The sequence below is a fragment of the Stomoxys calcitrans genome, chromosome 5 (assembly GCF_963082655.1).
Source record: "Stomoxys calcitrans chromosome 5, idStoCalc2.1, whole genome shotgun sequence".
NCBI classification, from domain to species: domain Eukaryota; kingdom Metazoa; phylum Arthropoda; class Insecta; order Diptera; family Muscidae; genus Stomoxys; species Stomoxys calcitrans.
In genome coordinates this window covers 75,298,351-75,320,139 of record NC_081556.1, presented here as the reverse complement: position 1 = coordinate 75,320,139, position 21,789 = coordinate 75,298,351, and the positions used below count along the sequence as shown (strand labels likewise).

The 21,789-nt window shown below is 39.7% G+C and overlaps 2 protein-coding genes across 3 annotated transcripts in view; one reads left to right on the top strand and one right to left on the bottom strand.

Moving 5' to 3' along the window:
* The window catches only part of LOC106085234 (inner centromere protein A), a 111,265-nt gene that overhangs the window by 10,521 nt on the left and 78,955 nt on the right, over positions 1–21,789 (bottom strand). The window lies entirely within an intron of this gene.
* On the top strand, positions 1,740–18,994 carry LOC106085233 (bromodomain-containing protein homolog). 2 transcript variants are annotated; one of them, XM_013249363.2, is made up of 5 exons: positions 1,740–3,078; positions 7,640–8,901; positions 8,977–9,386; positions 12,184–13,884; positions 13,982–18,994. In XM_013249363.2, the coding sequence occupies exons 1-4, from the start codon at positions 1,971–1,973 to the stop codon at positions 13,865–13,867; spliced, it is 4,464 nt and encodes a 1,487-aa protein (XP_013104817.2). In that variant the 5' UTR covers positions 1,740–1,970; the 3' UTR covers positions 13,868–13,884; positions 13,982–18,994. The 2 variants fall into 2 exon arrangements, with proteins under 2 accessions (XP_013104817.2, XP_059226582.1); XM_059370599.1 differs by having other exon boundaries at positions 12,184–18,994.

Here is a 21,789-nt window from a genome sequence, read left to right as displayed (position 1 = left end):
GTAATCACGAAAAAATATCGCGAAAACGAACATAGTACCAGCCATTAGCTAAAAATGATTAAAATTCAGCCAAAATAGTAAATCGAGGTTTGCCGTCATAAAATAAATATTTACACAGCTATTTTTCAGTGACGACATTAATGTCTTGACTGTAACCGAAAATGTCGCTACATGTGTATACTCAGCTTTAAGGCCGGTACTATATTAGTTTTTCGCGACATTTTTCGCAGATTACTTTTTTAAATCATAGATTTTAAAGCCAAAACAAACTTCCTGATTTTATTCAGTAGGGCCTTCCCGCATTACTTATGGTAAAATTTTAATAAAAATTTTTAACTAATCATTGTTGTTTGCACTATATTCAAAAAAGTATTCGCGAAAAACATAGGTTTTCAACGGTGAAAAACGAACATAGTACCAGCCACACCGCGAACATAGTACTAGGCCACCGTAGCGCAGAGGTTAGCATGTCCGCATATTACGCTGAACGCCTGGGTTCGAATCCTGGCGAGACCATCAGAAAAATTTTTCAGCGGTGGCTTTCCCCTCCTAATCCTGGCAACATTTGTGAGGTGCTGTGCCATGTGAAACTTCTCTTCAAAGAGGTGTCGCACTGCGGTACGCCGTTCGGACTCGGCTATAAAAAGGAGGCCCCTTATCATCGATCTTAAACTTGAATCGGACTGCACTTGATATGTGAGAAGTTTGCCCCTGTTTCTTAGCGGAATGTTCATGGGCAAAATTTGCATTTTTGGATTTACTAGTCACAAAGCGAGAAATTTCGCTTATTTGGTAAATAAAACATGCTTACATTACAATAAATTTTATTAATTTGGAAATAAGATTTATGATAGTTTTTTATATATGACAACATTTGTATGATTTTGATTTTCTTTATGAAAAGATAACTTCAATGGGGTAATTCTATCAAAGTATGGAAATGAAACTTTTTCATGACGTATGTTTTTGACCCCATCTATTTATGGTGATTTCGATTGTGAAAAAAAGTGCAGCATTTTTTCGACATGTTGCACTGAGATCGAAATTTTGTGTTCGATTCTCCAAAAAAGTTTAACCCCACCACCGGGTAAATGTTCGTTTGTAATGGTGTTGCCCACTGAAAGTGAAAAAATGCTGCATTTTCTACACCGTCGCTAGGCTAGGATGGAGAATGCCGCACTTTAAATCAGCTGCTATCATCTCATGTGCATGCCACCGTTCAAGCAAATTTTGGTTGGAAAGAAGAAGAAGAAAACAATTTGTAGAATGTTTGGCAAAATATTAAAAAGAAATACATAAAAAAAGGAAAAAGTAATCACGTTTTATTTAGCTAACGACATATTAGATGCATTGCTACATTTTACAGCATTATTTGGTTGAAATTACAATATACGGGCATATTAACATGTTCGATTGAAAATGTAAAAAGTGTAAAACTATGAGAGGGATAAGGCAGCATTCCCAAAATGTTGTCCCGTATAAGTGCAACATTAGTGTAACATTTTTTTTCAGAATCGAAATCACCATTAGATATCAACGTGTTTTTGAATTTTAAATATACGGGTTATTGGAAGGGAAAGCAACTCTGATTTGCTAACAGCTGCTATATAAACAGCTGGCAAAAAATGAGGTTGCCAACGAATAACGGTTACTTATGATGAACGGCGCCATTCATTAACCATTAATTTAGCGCCATTAATATGACAGCGAATTTGCGTGGAAAGAAAGAAACGAGAAGAAAAACGTAAATTAAGTGAATTAATAAAAATTCTATACAAAACTTGTAATTTTTCTATTGAAAATTACCATTGAAAGCTATAAAATGCTTTTCTAACGTAATCGAGGAAGATAGCAGCATTTGCAGCATTAAACGATCAACTTTACGTGGATACACAACAATTTCGTCAACAAGAAAAGTGCAACAAAAGTGGTAGCAGCAGCAGCAAACTACAAACACACATTACCACGCAATGGGACTTGACTTCGATGCGCTGGAATATATCAAAAGTGTGAAGTTAAAGCAGTCACAGCCACCATTCGCATGTCCTGTTCCAAAATGTGATCGCGTCTATAAGACCGTAATTGGTCTACAATACCATTTGGTGAACTACGATCATGACAATCCACAACCAATGACACCGGTGATGACGCCAAACCGTAAGAAAGCGCGTTCGCGTGGTGTATCACACTCGACACCAAAGGGTGGTGCGGCGGGTGCAACAGGCACTGTGGGAGCAGACGATGAACAGAATGGTGGCAAAGCCGGTCCAACACATTCTATAAACCCTGAATCCTTAGTGTCATATAATGACGAGGAGCAGAGAGTGACTTTCAATGTGGAGGGTAAGAGTGTACGTTTGGGAACGAATGATGCACTACCCTTCATCGAAGAGGATGAGTACATGGAACTTGTGGAACGGGGGTGCATTGTGAATGCTGACGCACCGCCACTGGAACAGAATGCTTCTTGGGCTAAGGTGAAGGTGCCCGAAGCACGATTTCAAGAAATTGACAACTATAATGTTCCCGATGCTCCTCCCAGGCCTTTGGCGTATTATCGCTTCATAGAAAAGTCAGTGGAAGAGTTAGACGGCGAAATAGAATACGATGTGGACGAGGAAGATTCGGCCTGGTTGGAGTGGATGAATGAGGAACGCGAAAAGACAGGTCACAATGCCGTCAATATTGACACCATGGAACTGCTAATGGACCGTCTCGAAAAGGAATCATATTTCCAGGCCGCTGCTAACGGCACAGCCACTGGCAATGAAGTAGACGACGATGCTGTCTGCTGCATATGCATGGACGGCGAATGCCAGAATACAAATGTGATTCTTTTCTGCGATATGTGTAATTTGGCTGTACATCAAGATTGTTACGGTGTACCGTATATACCTGAGGGTCAGTGGCTATGTCGGCGTTGTTTACAATCACCTAGTACACCAGTTAACTGTGTGTTGTGTCCCAACACGGGTGGGGCTTTTAAACAAACCGATCGTGGCCAATGGGCACATGTTGTGTGTGCACTGTGGATACCTGAAGTTCGGTTTGCAAATACCGTTTTCTTGGAGCCTATTGGTGAGTATGAGGGTGGAAAATGAACAGTGAGAGTGATTACATTGAGAAACTGAATTTAAATTTTATTGATTTTGGTATAAAATGATTTAATGCTTGTCGTCTAATGCATTAAAATGGTGTATTTGCAACAAAATTATGTTGGGAAGATTAAAAAATGGAACTGTCTGATCAACTGATCATTTGAAATAATTAAGCAGCCATTGGTAAACTTTTCGAAAAGTGACTAAACTTTCTTATTCACTACCGTCGAACTGCTATAAAAATGTGTGTGCAATACGTGAAAACATATCCATTTGCATCTGGCTCAAGTTACATTCTTCCATAGTGCATAGCGGGCCCATTCTATACCGGCGGCAGGACTGGTTTCGGAATATTTCTCCGGCTACTATTACAATCGGCTACAAAGACTGCGATGTGAGAGATCGTACCAGTACCCAATCCATCAGTCTAATTTTCACTTTTTGTTAATATTTAAGGGATTCATTTCTATTTCTTTCGCATCCATTTACTATCACTCAAGTCTGTATTTATTTTTTTCTTTGTGTCTAAACGTTACTCCGTCTTATAATGTGGGTTGCCCTCTGTCGATTAAAGGTGTAGGGGTGTAAGTATTTGCTGTCATAAGATTATAATCCAAACCTAAATAGCACCTCAGATCGACCGCGCGCCCAACACACTTGTGTCCGTTACTCACAACATGGTTTTTTTGTAGCAGCGTGTTGTTCTCTATTTTTCGTCTGCTTGGTTGTGTAGAATATCCTGGTCCAGGAACTCTGCGACTACGATGAAATGCGTACAGAGGAATCTGGGTCTGAGTCGAGTGGATCTGATCGGGCCGTTAAAAAGGTATTCTGTGTCGTGTGGTTTTAGTTCGCAATCGGGACACATACCCTGCACGATAGCATCAATCCTTGTTGTAGCCACATTGGTATGTGGTGAATCCTCGTCAGGCTTCACAGGTGAGGTTCATTAGGCTTCACAGGTGAAAAAGAACGTTGTGGCTATTGATTATTTAAAGGCGCCATACTTGCCTTGCCATATTGAGTATCACAGGCACTCAGTATTAAGGTAAGAGCCGGTCCACCCGGTCTCACACTGAGGCTCTCCACTCGATATTACTGATTGTCCACTACTGAAATTGCAGTTACTACGTATACGGAGCATTCAACTATCCGCAACCAGTGGATGCGTCCGGTAGCTCTTAGCAGAGCTTCTCGCGATGACGATGAAACAAATCGGAGCTTAATGTTTCAACCCGTGTGGTGCTCATAGTCATCCAGTCCCATCAATCATTACTATGTGGGAGTTGAGGCGACTGCATCTGCCGGACCGTAAGTGAGCCAGAACTATTCTAATGTGCCGGTTCAAGTCAAATTATTCAGATGCAATGGGCGGCGGTCGTTCCCCAAGGATCAAATTCACGCGGTAGCTATGTTGTTGTAGTAGTGTATTGTATACTGAGGCATTAGCTCTTGCCGATAAACGACTCTTTCGGGTCAATCTGGTACGTACAACGGATTGCCATGAAATTTTATTTTACCACATCTGCTACAGTGTCTGCATGAATGTTGTTCAGACCCGTTTGATATGCCGCTTGATCTAGAGGTTCTCTCATCTAGCGCTATACCTCTCGCTCTAGATCATAAAGATCTACATTAAGGCTTCAAGGCGGAGGATACCTATCCACAAGATGATGTTATTGTTTTGATAGCAGTGTGTTATACACTGATGCGGCAGCGCTTGCCGTTGAGGAACTCCGAGGCAATCGAGGCAATTCGGTACGTATAACCGGCTGCCGCGGGATTGAGATTATGAATTTGATGCTCCCTGAGATAACAGCACAGAGGGCATTACTTAAACGGCTTGTAGTTATGTCTTCGCACGGGTAGGATCTTTGTCTCCCGATGGAAGTTGTCCATGTGAGAACTGAGGAGACAGTCAGTCGGAGAAAAGCGGCATTCTGACAGATCTGAATGTTTTTCCACTGCATGTGACATCGACAATTGCTTTGTACGTGGTCAACAATGTTTCTTTGTCAGCGCGGTTGTCAGATTTTTTTGATAGAGATCCTCAAAATTCCAATAAAATTTCCCCAAAAATCCCCGATTAAAGTGGGTTTTCAAAGGATATGTGCGTTTTGTTGTTGTCGTTGTAAAAAACAATACGTGCAAAATTTCAGCCAAATCCGGTATCAATTGCCGCTTTCAAAATGTCAAATCGGGAGATGGGTTTATATTGGAACTACCGATTTGGACCATGCTGTTGTCGTATCCCACATTTCCATGTGGAGGTGGCGATCCTCGTCAAGCTCCTGTAGGTGATCAAGTTCGTTCCTGTCCAAAGGACCGATCACCGCGGGAACATGGTGACCATTGGTTATTTAAAGCGCCAATAACCCGCCTCGTCGTCTCACTGAGACTCTCCGCTCGTACCCGCTGATTATCCGCAATTACTGTTGCAGCTATCCACTATCCGCAAACTTCTCGTGACAGCAATGAACACCACACAGATCGGACCTCAATATTCCAGACTGTGTGGTGCTCACAGCTATCCCGTGCCTGACCGATTTGGACCATATTTGGCACATGTGTTGGAAGTCATAAAAACACTATGGGGAAAAACACTGGGCAAAATTTGCATCTTCTAGGAGTTCAGAAGTCAAGTTGAAATACTGTTTTATATGGAAGTTAAAGCCAAACCGATGACCGATATGGTTATTTTTAAACGGTTCAAAATTTCAAGGAGATACACATTTCGTTTGACTCTTATCGTGATTTCGACAGACGGAAGGAGAGGTTAAATCGACTTATAATGTCAACACAATCACGAATATATGTACGTACTTTGTGGGTTCACAGAACAATATTTCGTGGTGTCACAAATGAAATGACTAGATTAGTACACCCTCCATCCTATGGTGGTGAGTTTAAAAAGAGTTATCTCAGTATTTTGGATTTAGTAGGAGTTAAACCTATGCCTTCTGATGGACTAAAGCCTATGTCTATCATATTCATGTACAATTCCTCACCTCAGAGGAGAATTTCTGCAGTAAACTTCAATGAATATGAATCAGCTCTCTGTTAAATCACACCTAATCCAAGGGAAGGAAAATTCGTATACTCAAAATTAATTTTAAAGTGCTTATATGTTGGCTTGCAAGGCAAGTGCCTCAGTGCCCTCAGAAAATGCACAATTTTTACTTTATTCCCCATCAAAATCCCTGTGCCCCAAATGAGGATGGGTTATAGGAAGGGATTGAACAGTGCCGGAGGAGATAACACCTCACCTTGGGGATCTCCCAGTTTCACTCTACGGTGATTCTACTTCTTATCTCTTAGTTCTACAAACGATTGGCGACAACACAGATAATTCGAGAACTAGCGTTTCAGTCCAGGCTGGAGGGACGTGTCGGCGATATCCTCAAATAGTTTGACATGGCTGTGTCAAAAGCTTTCGAGAGGCCCAGTGCCACGCGGACGGTCCTTTGACCTGTGGCCTGGGTTGTTTGAAAAGCAGTTATTGTGCTATGTAGTGTTCGAAATCCATGCTGATGCTCAGCGAAAGGAAATTCTCCAAGGTAGTTCGCGAGGAGTAGTCCCTCAAACTTCTTGGAACTTTTTAAACTGCTTACTCGTTTTAAGAACGAATGATATGTCACGTGGTAGAAATGTCAAATCTGGTAAGGCCGATACCGATTTGTATATTAGAGAATGTCGTGCAGTTCAAACATCATTGAGTAATTTTTCATTCAAAACTGGTTAATGGATGATTCCAAATGGGCAATCAAAATTAGATAAATTTTTAATGAAAAAACGCAAGCTCCGATGTGTTTTCAATTACAATATCCTTAACAATTTTCAAAGCGTTTTTTTTTCAATGGGTTTTACTGAAGTATCTACCCTTTTTTCAGGTATTATAAATGGAATATGCACCATTTTTTACCAAAAATTCTGTAGTTTTCATTGTTATTGTTGTAGCATTGTGTTGTACACTGAGGCGGCAGCACTTGCCGATGAAGGATTTCATCGGGTCAATCCGGTACGTACAACCGGCTGCCACGGAATTGTTCATTGTTATTCCTTCAGCCGTGCTCTTGGGATGTCACATTGCACAAACAATAGTGCTAGATTAAAAAAAAATATTTATTTTTTTTTTTATATTTAACCTGCCAGTAGGTTCAATGCAAATTTGTCCACAAACATTTCATTAGGGAACAGGGGCAGACTTCTGATTCAAGTTTTAGGCAAGTCAGAACGGTGTGACAGAGCGCGACACCTTTGGGGAGTATTTTTTTAGTGCTTGCCATACCATCAAATGGTGCAGTATCTCACAAAAGACGCCAGCATTAGGAGGTGTACGGCGTTATAGGCGGACATGCTAACCTTTGCGTCACCGTGACCACTTACCAATAGGTGACCACTTACCAAATTTTGAGTGAAACAGAAGCAAAATTTCAAATTGTTTGATTTATAAATCAAACTGCCCTATTCTGTCCGAAAACCTTTAGAATATACAAACTTATTAATCTCTTACCATATCCATTGTTCCCTATTTGATGTAGATTCGATTGAAACGATTCCTGCTGCACGCTGGCGCCTTACTTGTTATGTTTGCAAAGAGAAAGGATTGGGTGCTTGTATACAATGCCACCGGAATAGTTGTTATGCTGCATTTCATGTCACTTGCGCCCAACAAGCCGGTCTCTACATGACCATGGATGTTAACGAAAGCGCAGGACATAATGATTCTTCGGCACATGTGCAGAAGTTTGCTTTCTGTCATTTGCACACGCCTGACAATGCGAAAGCCAAACTGAATCTTAAAGATTTTGAGGATGCACGTCATAAAATGAAAGAAGCTCGCAAAGCTTTGGCCAAAAAACGTTCTTCTGCGCCTGTTGTGTTGATACCCACAATACCACCAGACCGCATACAGGAAATTGCTAGTATGGTTCACATGCAGAAGAAGAAAGAGTTTCTTGATCGTCTAGTGGCCTATTGGACAATGAAGCGAAAGTATCGAAATGGCGTACCGCTGTTGAGAAGGCTGCAGTCGCAAGGTAATCATCATGGCGTTATACAGCGCAATGGCATTGAAGGTTCTCCGGATACATCCGAATTGTATCGTCAACTTAAATATTGGCAGTGTCTAAGACAAGATTTGGAACGAGCCCGTCTACTTTGCGAATTAGTTCGCAAACGGGAAAAGCTCAAGGCGGCTTATGTGAAAATATGCGAGCAAGTTATTTCTATGCAATTGGATCCATTGGAAACGGTGTTAAGGAAACTATTGGATGCCTTGGAAGCTCGTGACACTTCGGAAATATTTCGTGAACCTGTGGATACGACTGAAGTTCCGGACTATTTGGACATTGTAAACCAACCAATGGACTTAGGCACCATGAGATCCAAGCTTGACAATCGACAGTACACGAGTTTGGATCAACTGCAAAGTGACTTTGATTTAATGATCCAAAATTGTTTGGCCTACAATAATAAGGATACAGTTTTTTATCGAGCCGGCATACGAATGCGCGACCAAGCAGCACCTCTATTCCAAGAAGTTCGAGATGTGTTGGCACGCGAGGGCCTGTTAGACACCAGTCAGGTCGACTCCACAGATCACGTTGAACAGGAAGTGGAGGTGGAACTGCGCCATCTTTTATCATGCACACCTTGCGAAGCTATAGTGCAGAAACTATTAATTTTGGCCGATAAATCTCAGGTTTTGAAAAATCCCACTTACCGCACAAAGAAAATCAAGCAAATACGTTTGGAGATATCACGCATGCGTAAAGGAATACAGAAGGCAAGAATAGCTGCGGTAAGTATAAAATAAAACATACTTAATTCTAAACAATCGATTTGTTTAATGTTTTACGTTTTCTTTTTAATTTAGCGCCATAATGCCTCTATAAATTCCCAGACCGAAGACGACGATGAAATGGAGGAAAATCACAATGTTGAAGATATGGATGTCGATACGCCGCCACCTATAAAGCCCCAGGCTCCGCAACATCATCCCCCACAACACCATTCGCTAAAGGTCAAAGAGGACCAAACACCCAAGAGAGTACGTAAACCATCTGCTAGATCTATGCAGACATCAAGACAAAATCATCACCACCAACGGCGGCATAATCTCAGTGACGAAGATGAGGATCAAGAGCACAATCCCAGCGAAGACGAGGACGAAACCATGGGTGATGAATCCAAAGGTACTAGTAACAATACAACACAGCACACGCCACCTTGTAGTCCGGTAAAAAGTCTCAATAGCAGCGCTTCGCCTGTTGGCGTCAATCGAAGGTAAGTTCACTTTTATTTAGAAGAAAATGTTTGCATGATTCCTATACTTCATAAAAGTCCCATTTGTTTTACAAATATCTCATCACCTCATGAGTCTGTTCATATGTAGCAATAAAGAGAGGTTGAGAAATGTAATTAATCTCTTTTACGACCTTCATTTGTACTAGTACTCCAAGTAGTTAATATTTTGAATGCCCTAGATACTTTTAAATATAGTCGATCTCAATTTGTATTCTTTTTTTCACGCGAGCTATTTTTGCATGCAATTTTTTCTAATACCCTTGTTAGGTGACTTGGGATATGTACCAATGGAACTCAAAGATTAGGTTGTTGTAAAAATGTTATTGAAATGGCAATGCTATTTACTATCCGCCAGGGCGGCTTGAAAAAGAATTTGTGGTGTATTTTTGAAATTCGTTGTGTAATGACAGGGTGGACGCCAATGTCATTATTATTGAAAGCAGACGCTAAACACTATATTAATTTGGAGTTCAAGGTTTCTTTACCATCTCAATGGATCCACTTTGTATTGCTATTAGTTCAACGTATTGTGAACTTTTTCAATAACTGCTTAGGAAGTGTACTTTTTACTTATTTACATCTAATTTGCGAGCTCTATTTCTCAGATAGGAGTCTATCGACTTCAAAACTGTATTCAAAAATGTGAGGAAAATCGAAATCGATTGATCATGAGAAGTGTATTGATTATTAGCCTCTAAATTTTTTTAAAAATAGGAAAACCTCATGAGCCACTGGGCTTTCCTTTTTTGAGGATGGGTAAGTTTAGGTTAACAAAAGGGCGTTCTAATCTGCTACCTCCCACTATGGGCATAGTCAGCACTGGTATTGTTGTTGTTTTTGTAGCAGTGTGTTGTGTTCTATCTTTCGTACGCTTGGTTGTGTGGAATATCAGATCAAGAGTTATCTGGGACTGAGTTGAGTGGGTCTGGCTGGGCGAGTAATAGGCCTGTGTCATGTGGTCCCAGTTCATAATCTGTATACACATCCTGCATGTTGGCACCAATTCTTGCTCTGTAGGTGTTGAGCCGGGTGCATCTGCCGAATCTTCATTCAGCCAGAACTACTTTGATTTTTCGGGAGACGTTAACTCCTTCATGTGTAATGGGAGGCGGTGATCTGAAGGTTCTCTCTTGTAGCACTGAACTTTAAGGCTTCTGGGCGGAGGATACCTATTCACAAGATCATGATTTGGATGGTACTTGCGAGAAAAATCCAGAAGGTATTGCTTGGAAAGCATGTAGTTTTGTTTACGTACGGGTAGGATCTTTGTCTCTCTATGGAGATGGTCCACGTGAGAACTGAGGAGACAGCTCGTTGCAGTTCGAAGAGCGCCATTATGACAGAACTGAATATTATTCCACTGCGTGTCACATAGCTGATTAGACCACACTGGCGCTGCAGAACTCTTCCAGCGAAATAAGCACCAAGTTCGTTGAGGTAGACGTAGGAAATGTTTCAACGTTTTGTCGTTTTTCTCACATGTCCTACACGCCATCGCCAACGAGAATGAGGGTGATTAACTAGGAGTGCGTCTTCTTAAAGACTTCACACTCACCAAGTTCGTCGACTGCAGTCTTCTGGCTAACTAATCTGTTCCTTTATTCCCCCTACTCCGATTTGACCCGGCATACATCTGCTTCTTAAAATCCAATGCCATTTGTGACCCCTTACTTTCAGGCTGAAGATCCGCTGACAGATATCTTCAAATCTCTTGCAGTGAAATAAGCGCCAAGTTCGTTGAGGTAGACGTATCGCCGTCAGTAATCGGCTCGTTGTACGCTGTAAGAAATGAAAAGTTACCTCTAAAAAATATCTGTTAGGAATTCCTTGCTACTTGCAGAATCCCTTATCGTTTTGTTTCTGTACCGCTAATTCCTTTTTAAGTCGGGCAACCGTTTAACTGCTAAGTGTTGGTATTTGTTTGGGAAAGCTGGATAATGGTGTAGGAAATGTTTCAACGTTTCGTTGTTTTTCTCACATGTCCTACACACGCTACCACTTTCCGAAAGTCGACTACGCCATCGCCAACGGCTGATTAACTAGGAGTGCGTCGTCTTAAAGACTTCACACTCACCAAGTTCGTCGACTGCAGTCTTCTGGCTAACTAATCTGTTCCTTTATTCCCCCTACTCCGATCTGACCCAGCATACATCTGCTTCTTAAACTCCAATGCCATTTGTGACCTAACTGTCTTGGCGACTTACAACCTAAAAGATGTTCACATATGCCTGCAGAACCGTGTTGTGGTCACACAGTCGGAAGAAATACCCGGTACACCGATCCTCAGTGTTAGGGTTAGACTTTTTTCCCCTCTTGATTTTACTCCACCTGTGTAGCATTAATCGCCAGATAGCAATTGCGAAGTTCTGTCACGCCAAAACTGTGCCACTGGCACCAGCGTCTCGCACGTACAAGGCTCCCATATTACATTTACCTTTACATTTATGAAATCACCAGCCAGTTCGCCAGCCAGCTTATTCTGCACAAGTCTTGTAATAAAGTGTTGTCGGATATTTTGTTGTGTTGTTGCGTATAAATGTGTATGTCTTTTGTACTCCTTAACGAAATTTTTGCATTTGGACTACGCTTTCAAATAATTCTTGTCCATTCACTGCGCCCCTAGGCGATGGACTCAAGTAATATTAATAAATGCTAAGAAAAAATCAACCTGCATTCGATACTGCTTTACTTTCATCATCATTCGCCATTATATAGACATTATAATGCATATTTTTTGTAAAAATTTGTAGTAAATTAAACGCACGTTCTATTGCAGAACTGCGGTGCTGTTTACACGAAAAGCGCAGGCCGCTCTCAAACGACCCACGGACACATCGTCGTCAGCAGTGACGCCCGTTAAAGAGGAGAATCACAACATCATCACCAATGCTACCCAGGTCTCTACGCTGGGTTCTCTAATCACAGGAGTTAACAATGCATCCTCGTCGACAGTTGCAGCACCATCACTGATTTCGTCTGCCTTATCGATAAGCAATAAACTAACTGGTGGACTCAACCAACTATCGCCACTGTCCGCCAGCTTAAATCAGGTGTCCACATCTTTAGCAGTCAAATCTCCGAAGCGTAATGCAAGACACAAACGTTTGAACGAAATGCGAAATAGTGGTTCTGTCTCGCCAAAGAAATCGCCAAACCGAACAATGGCGAGTGGTCTGCTAACAACACCCACAGCTTTAGCCCAATCCGCCCAACCAGCTTCAGCTTCAGCACTAGCAGCTGCAGCGCCGACCATATCCTTACCGCCCTCTACAAATTTGAGTAGCTACCAGCACATCCCCGATACGTTTCGTGTTTATCGTACCAACAACGAACGCGATGCCAGTGATAGCGACGACGATGACATGAGTGATATTTCGGGAAGTCCATGTAGTAGTTGTTCAGGCATTACAGCCAGTGGGTCCGCATCCGATTACGATTCTAGTGACGACGACGATGAAGAAGACGAAGATGATGAGGAGGAAGATGAGGAGCCTGAGGCCGTTGGTGATGACAATGCTACCCGTGATAGGCCCGACATAGAAATGAACGACAGCACTACGGTGGGCGACGATGCAAACGGCGAAGCTATGAGCTGCAGTGCTGATAGTGATACTGATGGTGGGGCCACTGCTAGAGCCAGAACAGCACATGCTGGCAATGATTCAGATACGCAGACGCGAAGTATAACGAGAAGAACACCAACTCCGCTGGATAAACGACAGCGTAATGCTGGTCGACCTAAGAAAAAACCAGCGCTATCGCCTTCTGTACAACCGACTTCATCCTTACTGCCATCGGCAGCTGGCAATGTTGTGTCAGTCAAAGCTTCTACGCGCTCAAACGCTAATAAACCCACAACACGCACGGCCACGCCGACACCAAATAATGTAAATACTATCAAGACACGTAAAGCACAACATGCAGCAGCAGCGGCAGCTGCAGCAGCAGCTGTAGCAACAAATCACAATAGCAGCACCAGTGTCGGCAGGGCGAAATCAAATCACATCAATTCTGCGTCATTAGATATGGCCAATTCGAACAGTAATACAGACAATTTGCTTAAGCCCCCACTGGAACCCTTGCAGCTAGTCTGGGCAAAATGTCGTGGGTATCCTTGGTATCCGGCGCTTATACTTGATCCCAAAACTCCAAAAGGCTTTGTCTACAATGGCGTACCACTACCAGCACCTCCCACGGACGTGTTAGCATTGCGCAAAAACTATCCTCAAGACATGGAAGTGTTTTTAGTGTTGTTTTTCGATGCCAAACGCACTTGGCAATGGCTACCCGCTAACAAATTAGACATTTTGGGCATTGACAAGGAGCTCGATCAACAAAAGCTTGTGGAATCACGCAAGCCCACAGAAAGAAAAGCTGTCAAGAAGGCCTACCAGGACGCCCTGCTCTACCAGAGTCAAGTATCCGACTTGGAAGGCCAAGGGCCGGATCCGATTATGTGAAAGTTAAGGAAAGAGAAGTAACTATTCTACAATTGCCTCATTGATGATCTAATTTACCGCTGTGCTCTTTATCTTATTATCGATAATAACAATATTTGAATTGTTTTCTTGCAGGTTCCGATTACCTCCTTTAATGTCGTTTTATAATTACATACATACTTCTTTCTTCCCAAGCCTTACATTCTATTTGTTAGTTGTTGTTTTTCTTTTTTCAAAAGTCCCCGGTCTTCTGTTAGTAAATAAAACCGGTGGGACTATATAAACCCATAGTAAAAAACAAACAAAATCTTCATCATGACGATTAGTTCCAATCGTTGAGTGGGTTACTCGAGGCCCACTTTTGGCTATTGTATGAAAAGAGAGTTCTCGATTATATTTTGCTTAATGTCAGAGAAAAACATTTGCACAACCTCACTTGTTTTCAATATATAACAATTTTGTATCATTTTGAATTAATTTCATTCCACAGAACTATCGTTACAAAACAGGAAAACAATTATGCTAGACATGGGTCCATATTTACTCTCCACTCGATACCGCTGATTGTCCGGGACTGCTGTTGCGGTTACCAGTCTGTGGACATGTCCGGTAGCGCCCAGCTGAGTGATAAACATCACACATATTGAAACTTTAAATATTTCCGTCACGGGGGTTATCCCTTGCCTGACATTCTTAGTCGTTCCAGGCTACGAATAACTTTTATTTGCTTGACATGTTATTCCCATTGGTCATGGGGATTAGTAGTGTGCCATATCCTTTTATATTGAGGTCCATTCTGCATGTAATTGATACCTCGACAGTTCAATTTTAACGGAAATTTTTTGTACCAAGTACATTTATTCTTTAGTTTCATAAGTAGGAACATCGCCGCATAAACCGAACTGCCGAGTCGTATCCTTAATCATCTTGGGAGGCTTAAATTTTAGCCAATAAGATTACTTCACACGCAGGTCCATCTGTCTCATTGTTATACCGAACTTGAAAATATTGAGGAATAAAGGTGTAAACCCTAGACCATAGATCAAGAAATGAGAAAAGGGAGTGCAGCCTACTTGGTTAGGTTAGTGCGACAATATGCAAACAAACTCTTTTAGGTGTTTGTGATTACACGAAATAAGACCTTTGGTGATATCACGAAAGCAAAAGAAGGAAGACGCCTTTAAGTTGCTGGAAACGCACACAGCATCTGCGAAAATCTTTACTTGCTACTTTTCTAATCAATCTACCTACCATGACGTTTCGTTTCAATAGAATTTTGTATAGACAACCGTTCCAGTAAATTTTTTTTTCGAATCCATGGTGATGAGTAACCAAGGTTTGCTTGGGTCGAATAACAAAAAATGTTTGCCTCTTAAGTTAGTAGCGATTGCCATAGGGCAATATCACCTCTCTGTAAAACAAATTACAAGTAACGTTGCATAGAGCTATTCTGGATTTATTTTGCTGATTTGCTCAATATACATATTTCTGTTAAGTATCATTTCATGCAACATGAAATAAAGTTATTTGCAAGTAAAAATGATTAATTGCAGTATATATGTACTTCATGAACCAGAAATAATTAAAAATCGAGCAAAATAATGAATCGATGTTTGTCGCCATCTTGTGGTCTACACAACTATTATTCAGTGGGGACATAAACTTATTGACTGTAACCCAAAATTTCACTAGAGGTGTGTACTGAGCTTAAAGTTGAGTGCGTACCTCAAACGAAGTTTTCGGTTACAGCGAAGACATTTGAATGCAACTAGCTGTCACATGAACCTACCGTCAACCCAGTTTACACTGCTGCAGTAGATTATGTGTTTTCCCTTTATACAATCAGCTGACGAGAGCCTTAAATCCGGGTTTAATGAGCAGTGTAAACTGGGTTTCGGATTAGACTGATTGAGCAAGTAGATGACACAATTCTTAATCGATTCAGCTTTATCACTCACACTACAATGACACTTATGTTGGGCTGATATAAATACCTCTTTGAACTTTAAGGATACGATTTTATTTGTTATTCCCTCAATCAAAACTTCTCTGCAAAAACTGTCATGCATTAGCAATAAAATGTCGTTGATCATTTTCCCCTTCTAATGCTGATGACATTTGTGAGGTACTGTACCATTTGGTATGGCAGCCATGTAAAAACTTTTCACTAAAGAAGTGCCCCACAGCGGTACGCGGTTCGGACTCGGCTTTAAAATGAAAGTCCCTTATCATTGAGCTTAAACTTGAAACGGGCAGCACTCATTGATACGTGAGAAATAAGCCCCTGTTCCTTCACATATTTTGCTAGGTTATTGCCATGGTAACTTATTGTTGCTTCGGCAATTCCTCATTTGAAATGTTTTCTATCAAGAAATGCTAATGTTATTCTATTTTTAATCAAAACAAATTTACCTCATATACTAAAACCCAAAGTCAATCAAGGTCCCAATAAAAAATATATAAAGTTTGGCTTGGATTATTAGTAAAATAAACCATGGGAATAAATGATGTTCATTTTCTTAAGTGAATAGTTTTAGAACTAAAGATTCATTCATGTACCGCTACTATAAACACCGATTTCCCTATTTAAGGTTATGACCCCATAAAACGTAAATTTTTTATCCAATTTCGCTGTACACGGTACAGTGAGTAATATTAGAGCCCTACATATCTCTGCCGAATATGGTCCGGATTGGACTATATATGAATTTAGCTCCCATATTGATCAATCTTTCTATTTTTGTGCGCTTTGGCGCACTAAATAGTACATTTGTTACCCGATTTCGCTGTATTATGTTAGGTTAGGTCAAATGGGTTGTCCACCATAGGTGAATTCACTCGGACGCCCGTTTGTGGCCCATTGTGATAACCCAGAAAGAAAGAGAAGAGAAAGATGTGGGACCTTGGACCATGTCCACAGATTTCACATGAATAAAGGAAACAGAAAGAATGGAAATTCAGAGCGGGGGGAAACGCCTATTCATCATGGATGGGAGTACTTATGTGGTGTCAAGTTAAATCGACGATTTAAGGTCTTCGGCCCATAACCAAATATATTTTTTTCCCAAGTGGTCTCGATCGGGCAACTGTTGGACAAAATCGATTTCACGAATAAACTTCTTGGGTCTAAAAAGGGCGCATTTTTCCTCGTATCACGACTAAACATACATACATATACAGTGGCACAGAAAAGTCTACATACCCCACTCCAAAAACACTTTTTACAAAACGAAATTTCCAGAGTGTAAAAAATTTTTCCGCCTATTGTTGCTAAAATTGTTTACCATGGCTCTTAATATTATAATTAGTTAAAATTTTTAGGGTAAAACCTTATCCAAACTATGTTACTGTCAGTTTACGTAACTGCTATTTATGAAAAGGTATGTAGACATATCTGTGCCACTGTATATCCGTGATTGTGGGTAACCACAGTGTTTACACTTGTTGATTTTCAATCATTTATCTAAATAATAGAAAAAATTCGTATGAAGTACTTGGGGTCTGACTAGACCCTGGGGTCCCTTAGTGTGATTTTGTCTTTGTATCCATTTAGGGGTTAAAATGGAATTCTTGTAATTCTTATATATATATTTGAGAACAATTTGCGTTGACTCTAAAGTAAATATATTCTTCTGCAGAGGCTTAATAGCCAAGTAACTTTGTTCCCAATTTGAGTCTAGTAATAAACTACTTGGATTTTTTAAGTATTGTTGAATTTTTTGATTTATGTGTATTACATATTTTTTTTGGAGTAAATTATTTTGATATTTGAAATGCGAGAAGTTTGCCCCTGTTCCTTAATGGAATATACATGGACAAATTTGCATTTTTTGATTTTAGAAAGCATCTTAAATTTTTTTCTTTCTTTTTTATAATTGTTTTGGCCGATTTGCATGACTACTTTGTGAGTTTATAATCAAAGAAAATTTTTAATTTTTTGTAAAAAAGAATGCATTCGAGGTGTCCAATTGTTATTTTCCGATTGTTAATTAATTAATGAAAACAACAACTAAAATGGAAGAGTTTTCTACCTTTCCCCCTGTATATGCCCTGCATTAGTGTTTATTTCTAGCATTACTCTAAAACCAAATACCCTTGAAGATGTCGAACTGTCTGTCGTCTTGTAGTAACGCTGAGTGTACTTAAAGTACTCGAAAGTGTTTCACTCCGAATTTTCAAATTCAATTTAGAATTTTACAACATAGAGCCCTTCTTATAACTGAATATAAAATTTATTGCAAATTATTTTCTTTTTCAGCCTTTTAGATGTTTTTGATAAGTTGAAATTCTTTAAATTTTGGCGCAAATAATATTTTTTTTTCTCTGACATAGTCTATCCAATAATAATAAAAAAAATCATATGATATGATATGAAATGGCGCAATGCTCGCCGCCTTTGTAAATTGTTTATATAAATATTTGTTATAATACTTATAAAAGAAAAACAAGAGATGTATTTCAGATATTATCTGATTCTTACCCCATTATACTAAGCTACTTTGTTACAACTTACAAAAAAAATCTTTCTTTGTCTTACCTAATTATTTTTGTTTTATTATGTTTAATAATTTGGGATAAAGCTGTACAGAAAATAAACAAAAGAAAAACTTAATCCATTACCATAGTATAATTATGTTTCCGCACTTCTTTTACTTTTTGCTTATTTTAACTACTAATTCTCGATTTAAGTGATAATGTTCTTTTTATTTTGCTTAGAATTATCTAGTTTTAGGCATTACACATTTAACGATTTGTTTTTGAAAACAAAACAGAATATAAAGTTTAGAAAAAAAAAAAACAAAATAAAAACTATTTTGTAATTAGACTTAAGATAAGCTAAGCTAAGATCGGTTTTAATAGTTTTTCGTTTTGTTATACGGTATCATAGAAACCCGCTCTATTGGTTTTCATTTGCCTCAACCCAGGAACATATTTTTCATTGTATATTATGAAAATGTATAAGCAGGAGAGGAGTAGTGTTTACAATTTAATTATTGTAGTTGTTTATTGATTAGAAAGTAATTACACAAAAAAGAAAACTACAAATAAAAACTAACAACACTCAATCACAAAGAAAATAAAAAAAAACACAAAAAGAATAGTAAGAAATCAATTAAATTTAATTATTAATTGTAAAATTTTCATTCAAGATGCTCTTAAAATAAAAAAGTAAATGTTAATGAAAAAGTGTTTTTTACTGACTGAACTAAAAACAAATCCAGGTGATCGATCAAAGATAAGGAATTTTTATAAACTACTAGCTGACCCGGGCCCGCTCCGCTGCGCCTTCTTTTACTTTATATGGAACAAAAGTTTCCTTGGAATATTTATTTTCGACAATTAAAGATATTTTAGTGAAATACCATGCTAACTTGACTTACAGTTTATCAATATAAGTGCCTTCATCTGAATCCCATATGATCTTTATTGGTCTACGAATTTAAGTTTGGATGTAAGGTGTACTCCATTCTTAAAATACTTCATTTCAGCCCGATATTCTCATGATGTCTGATTAAGTGGTGTTTTCGGGGGAGAGGTGTTCCCCCAGATACTTGGCTCTGAAAAATATCAGCATCGTGCTCTTCTCTCAAATGCCATTTATTTAAACCCCATATTGCCATTGGCTTAAGAGGAGTTTACAGGATGAGGCATCTCCCAAACACGTGGCCCCAAAATAGGTTTCGAATTCGTTTTCTAATCTCAAATACCTTTCATTTGAGCCACATATTGGCATGGTCGAAAAATTTTTTCCCTTTGGGGGTGTTTTGGGAAAGGGATGATGCCCTAAATACATTGTCCTAAATTTGGATATCAAATTCGTATTCTACTCCCAAATGCCTTTATTTGAGCCCCATATTGCGATGGGCAGTAAAAAATTGCTGTTCGTGGGGTATTTTGGGAAAGTGGTAGACCCCCAGAAAATTGGTCCCGAAAGTGGGTATCAATTCTTGCTCTATCCCCCAATACCTTGGGGTGGTCCCCCAAACCCTTAGCCCGAAAAATATATCAGCAACGTGCTCTATACTCATATATCTATATATAATTTATTTGAACCCCATATTGCCATTGGCCTCAAAATTGGATATCAATTTCGTTTTCTAATCTCATTTAAACTTCTTATTGCAAAAGTCAGCAAATATGTCCGGTTTGGAGTATTGTCCCCAAAAACTTTAAATATTTAGTTCCATTCTATTTAAGACCCAAATTGTCTTGGTGAGCAAATACATCCTATTTGGGGTTGTTATGGTGGTGGGACGTCAGCTAGACAGTTGGCCCCTAATGTTGATATCAGATACGTGGTCTACTCCCACATACCTTTAATTTGAGCCCTGTATTCCCATAGTCGGCAAACATGACCGGCTTGGGGGGTGTTTAGGGGGCTGGGCGGCCACTCAGTGAATTGGCCTTGAAAATATATATCGGATTCGTGTTCCACTTTAAAAACCCTCTTATTTGAGCCTCATATTGCAATAGTCAGGAAATACTTACTATTTGGGTGGTGTTGTGGGGTGGCGTGGCCCCATAGACACTTTTCCCGAATATTGATATCAAATTCGTGCTTTACTCCCAACGACCTTTCATTTGAGCCCCATTTGCTATGGTCGTAAATTTGGCCCCTTTGGGGGATGTTTTTGGTGAGAGGCAGCCCCCCCCCCAAACACTTGGTCCCACATTTGGATATCAGATTCGTATTCTACTCGCAAATACCTTTCATTTCACAAGAATGGTTAGGGGTCGTCCAGAACACACTGTGCCAAATTTTACTGAAATCGGATGAAAAATGAGGAATTAATGGCCTCAACACTTTGAGATCAGAAGGTCAGGTATATATATAAATCATCAAAAATTGTTTGGAAAATGTTTTTATACTCAATATATCCGCAAAATTAGAAATACCCAGCTTTTGGGTATATATGGTTAAAAATCCGGGTATTTACCCAAATTACCGGGTAAACACCTTTTGGATATTTACCCATCGCCCATCTCTATGCATGCCCCAAAACCAAACCAAGGAGCAAAAAACGGCTGCCATGGTGTTCGACAGAATTGGGTGGCCGAAGGAAGGTTTGCAAAAGACGCAAGAACGAGACTGGGACATCTAAAAGGTTGAGTTTAGAATTTTGCAGCTCCGTTGAAGGCTCTAAGCTACGGAAGATCTTATACTCCACACCTGCTTGTATGGAGTACGTCTCGAAAGAGAAATAAACAAAAAATTATAAAAAACAAGTAAAAGCGTGCTAAGTTCAGCCGGGCCGAATCTTATGTACCCTCCACCATAGATCGCATTTGTCGAGTTCTTTTCCCAATATCTCTTTTTAGACAAACAAAGGATAAAAGAAAAGAGTTGCTATAATATCGGAGCTATAGCAAGTTATGATCCGGTTCGGACCATAATCGAATTGAATGTTGGAGACCATAGTAGAAGTCATTGTGTAACATTTCAGACAATTCGAGTAAGAATTGCGCTCTTTAGGGGCTTAAGAAGTAAAATAGAGAGATCGGTTTATATGGAAGCTGTATCAGGCTATAGACCGATCTCATCGGATCTTATTTGACACGTGTGTTGAAGGTCATGAGAGAAGCCGTTGTTTAAAATTTCAGCCAAATCGGATAATAATTACGCCCTCTGGAGGCTCAAGAAGTCAAGATCCCAGATCGGTTTATATGGCACCTGTATCAGGTTATGGATCGATTTGAACCATTTTTAGCACAGTTATTTAAAGTCATAACAAAACACGTCATGCAAAATTTCAGCTAAATCGAATAAGAATTGCGCCCTCTAGTGGCTCAAGAAGTCAAGATTCAAGATCGGTTTATATGACAGCTATATCAGGTTATGGACTCATTTAAACCATACTCTGCACAGTTATTGGATGTCATAACAAAACACCCCATGCAAATTTCAGCCAAATCGGATAAGCATTGTTCCCTCTAGTGGCTCA

Coding starts and splice junctions, on each gene's coding strand:
- LOC106085233 (XM_013249363.2), top strand. CDS start 1,971: ATGGGACTTGACTTCGATGCGCTGGAATATATCAAAAGTGTGAAGTTA. Junction 3,079..7,639: donor CGTTTTCTTGGAGCCTATTG/GTGAGTATGAGG, acceptor TATTTGATGTAG/ATTCGATTGAAACGATTCCT. Junction 9,387..12,183: donor CCTGTTGGCGTCAATCGAAG/GTAAGTTCACTT, acceptor GTTCTATTGCAG/AACTGCGGTGCTGTTTACAC.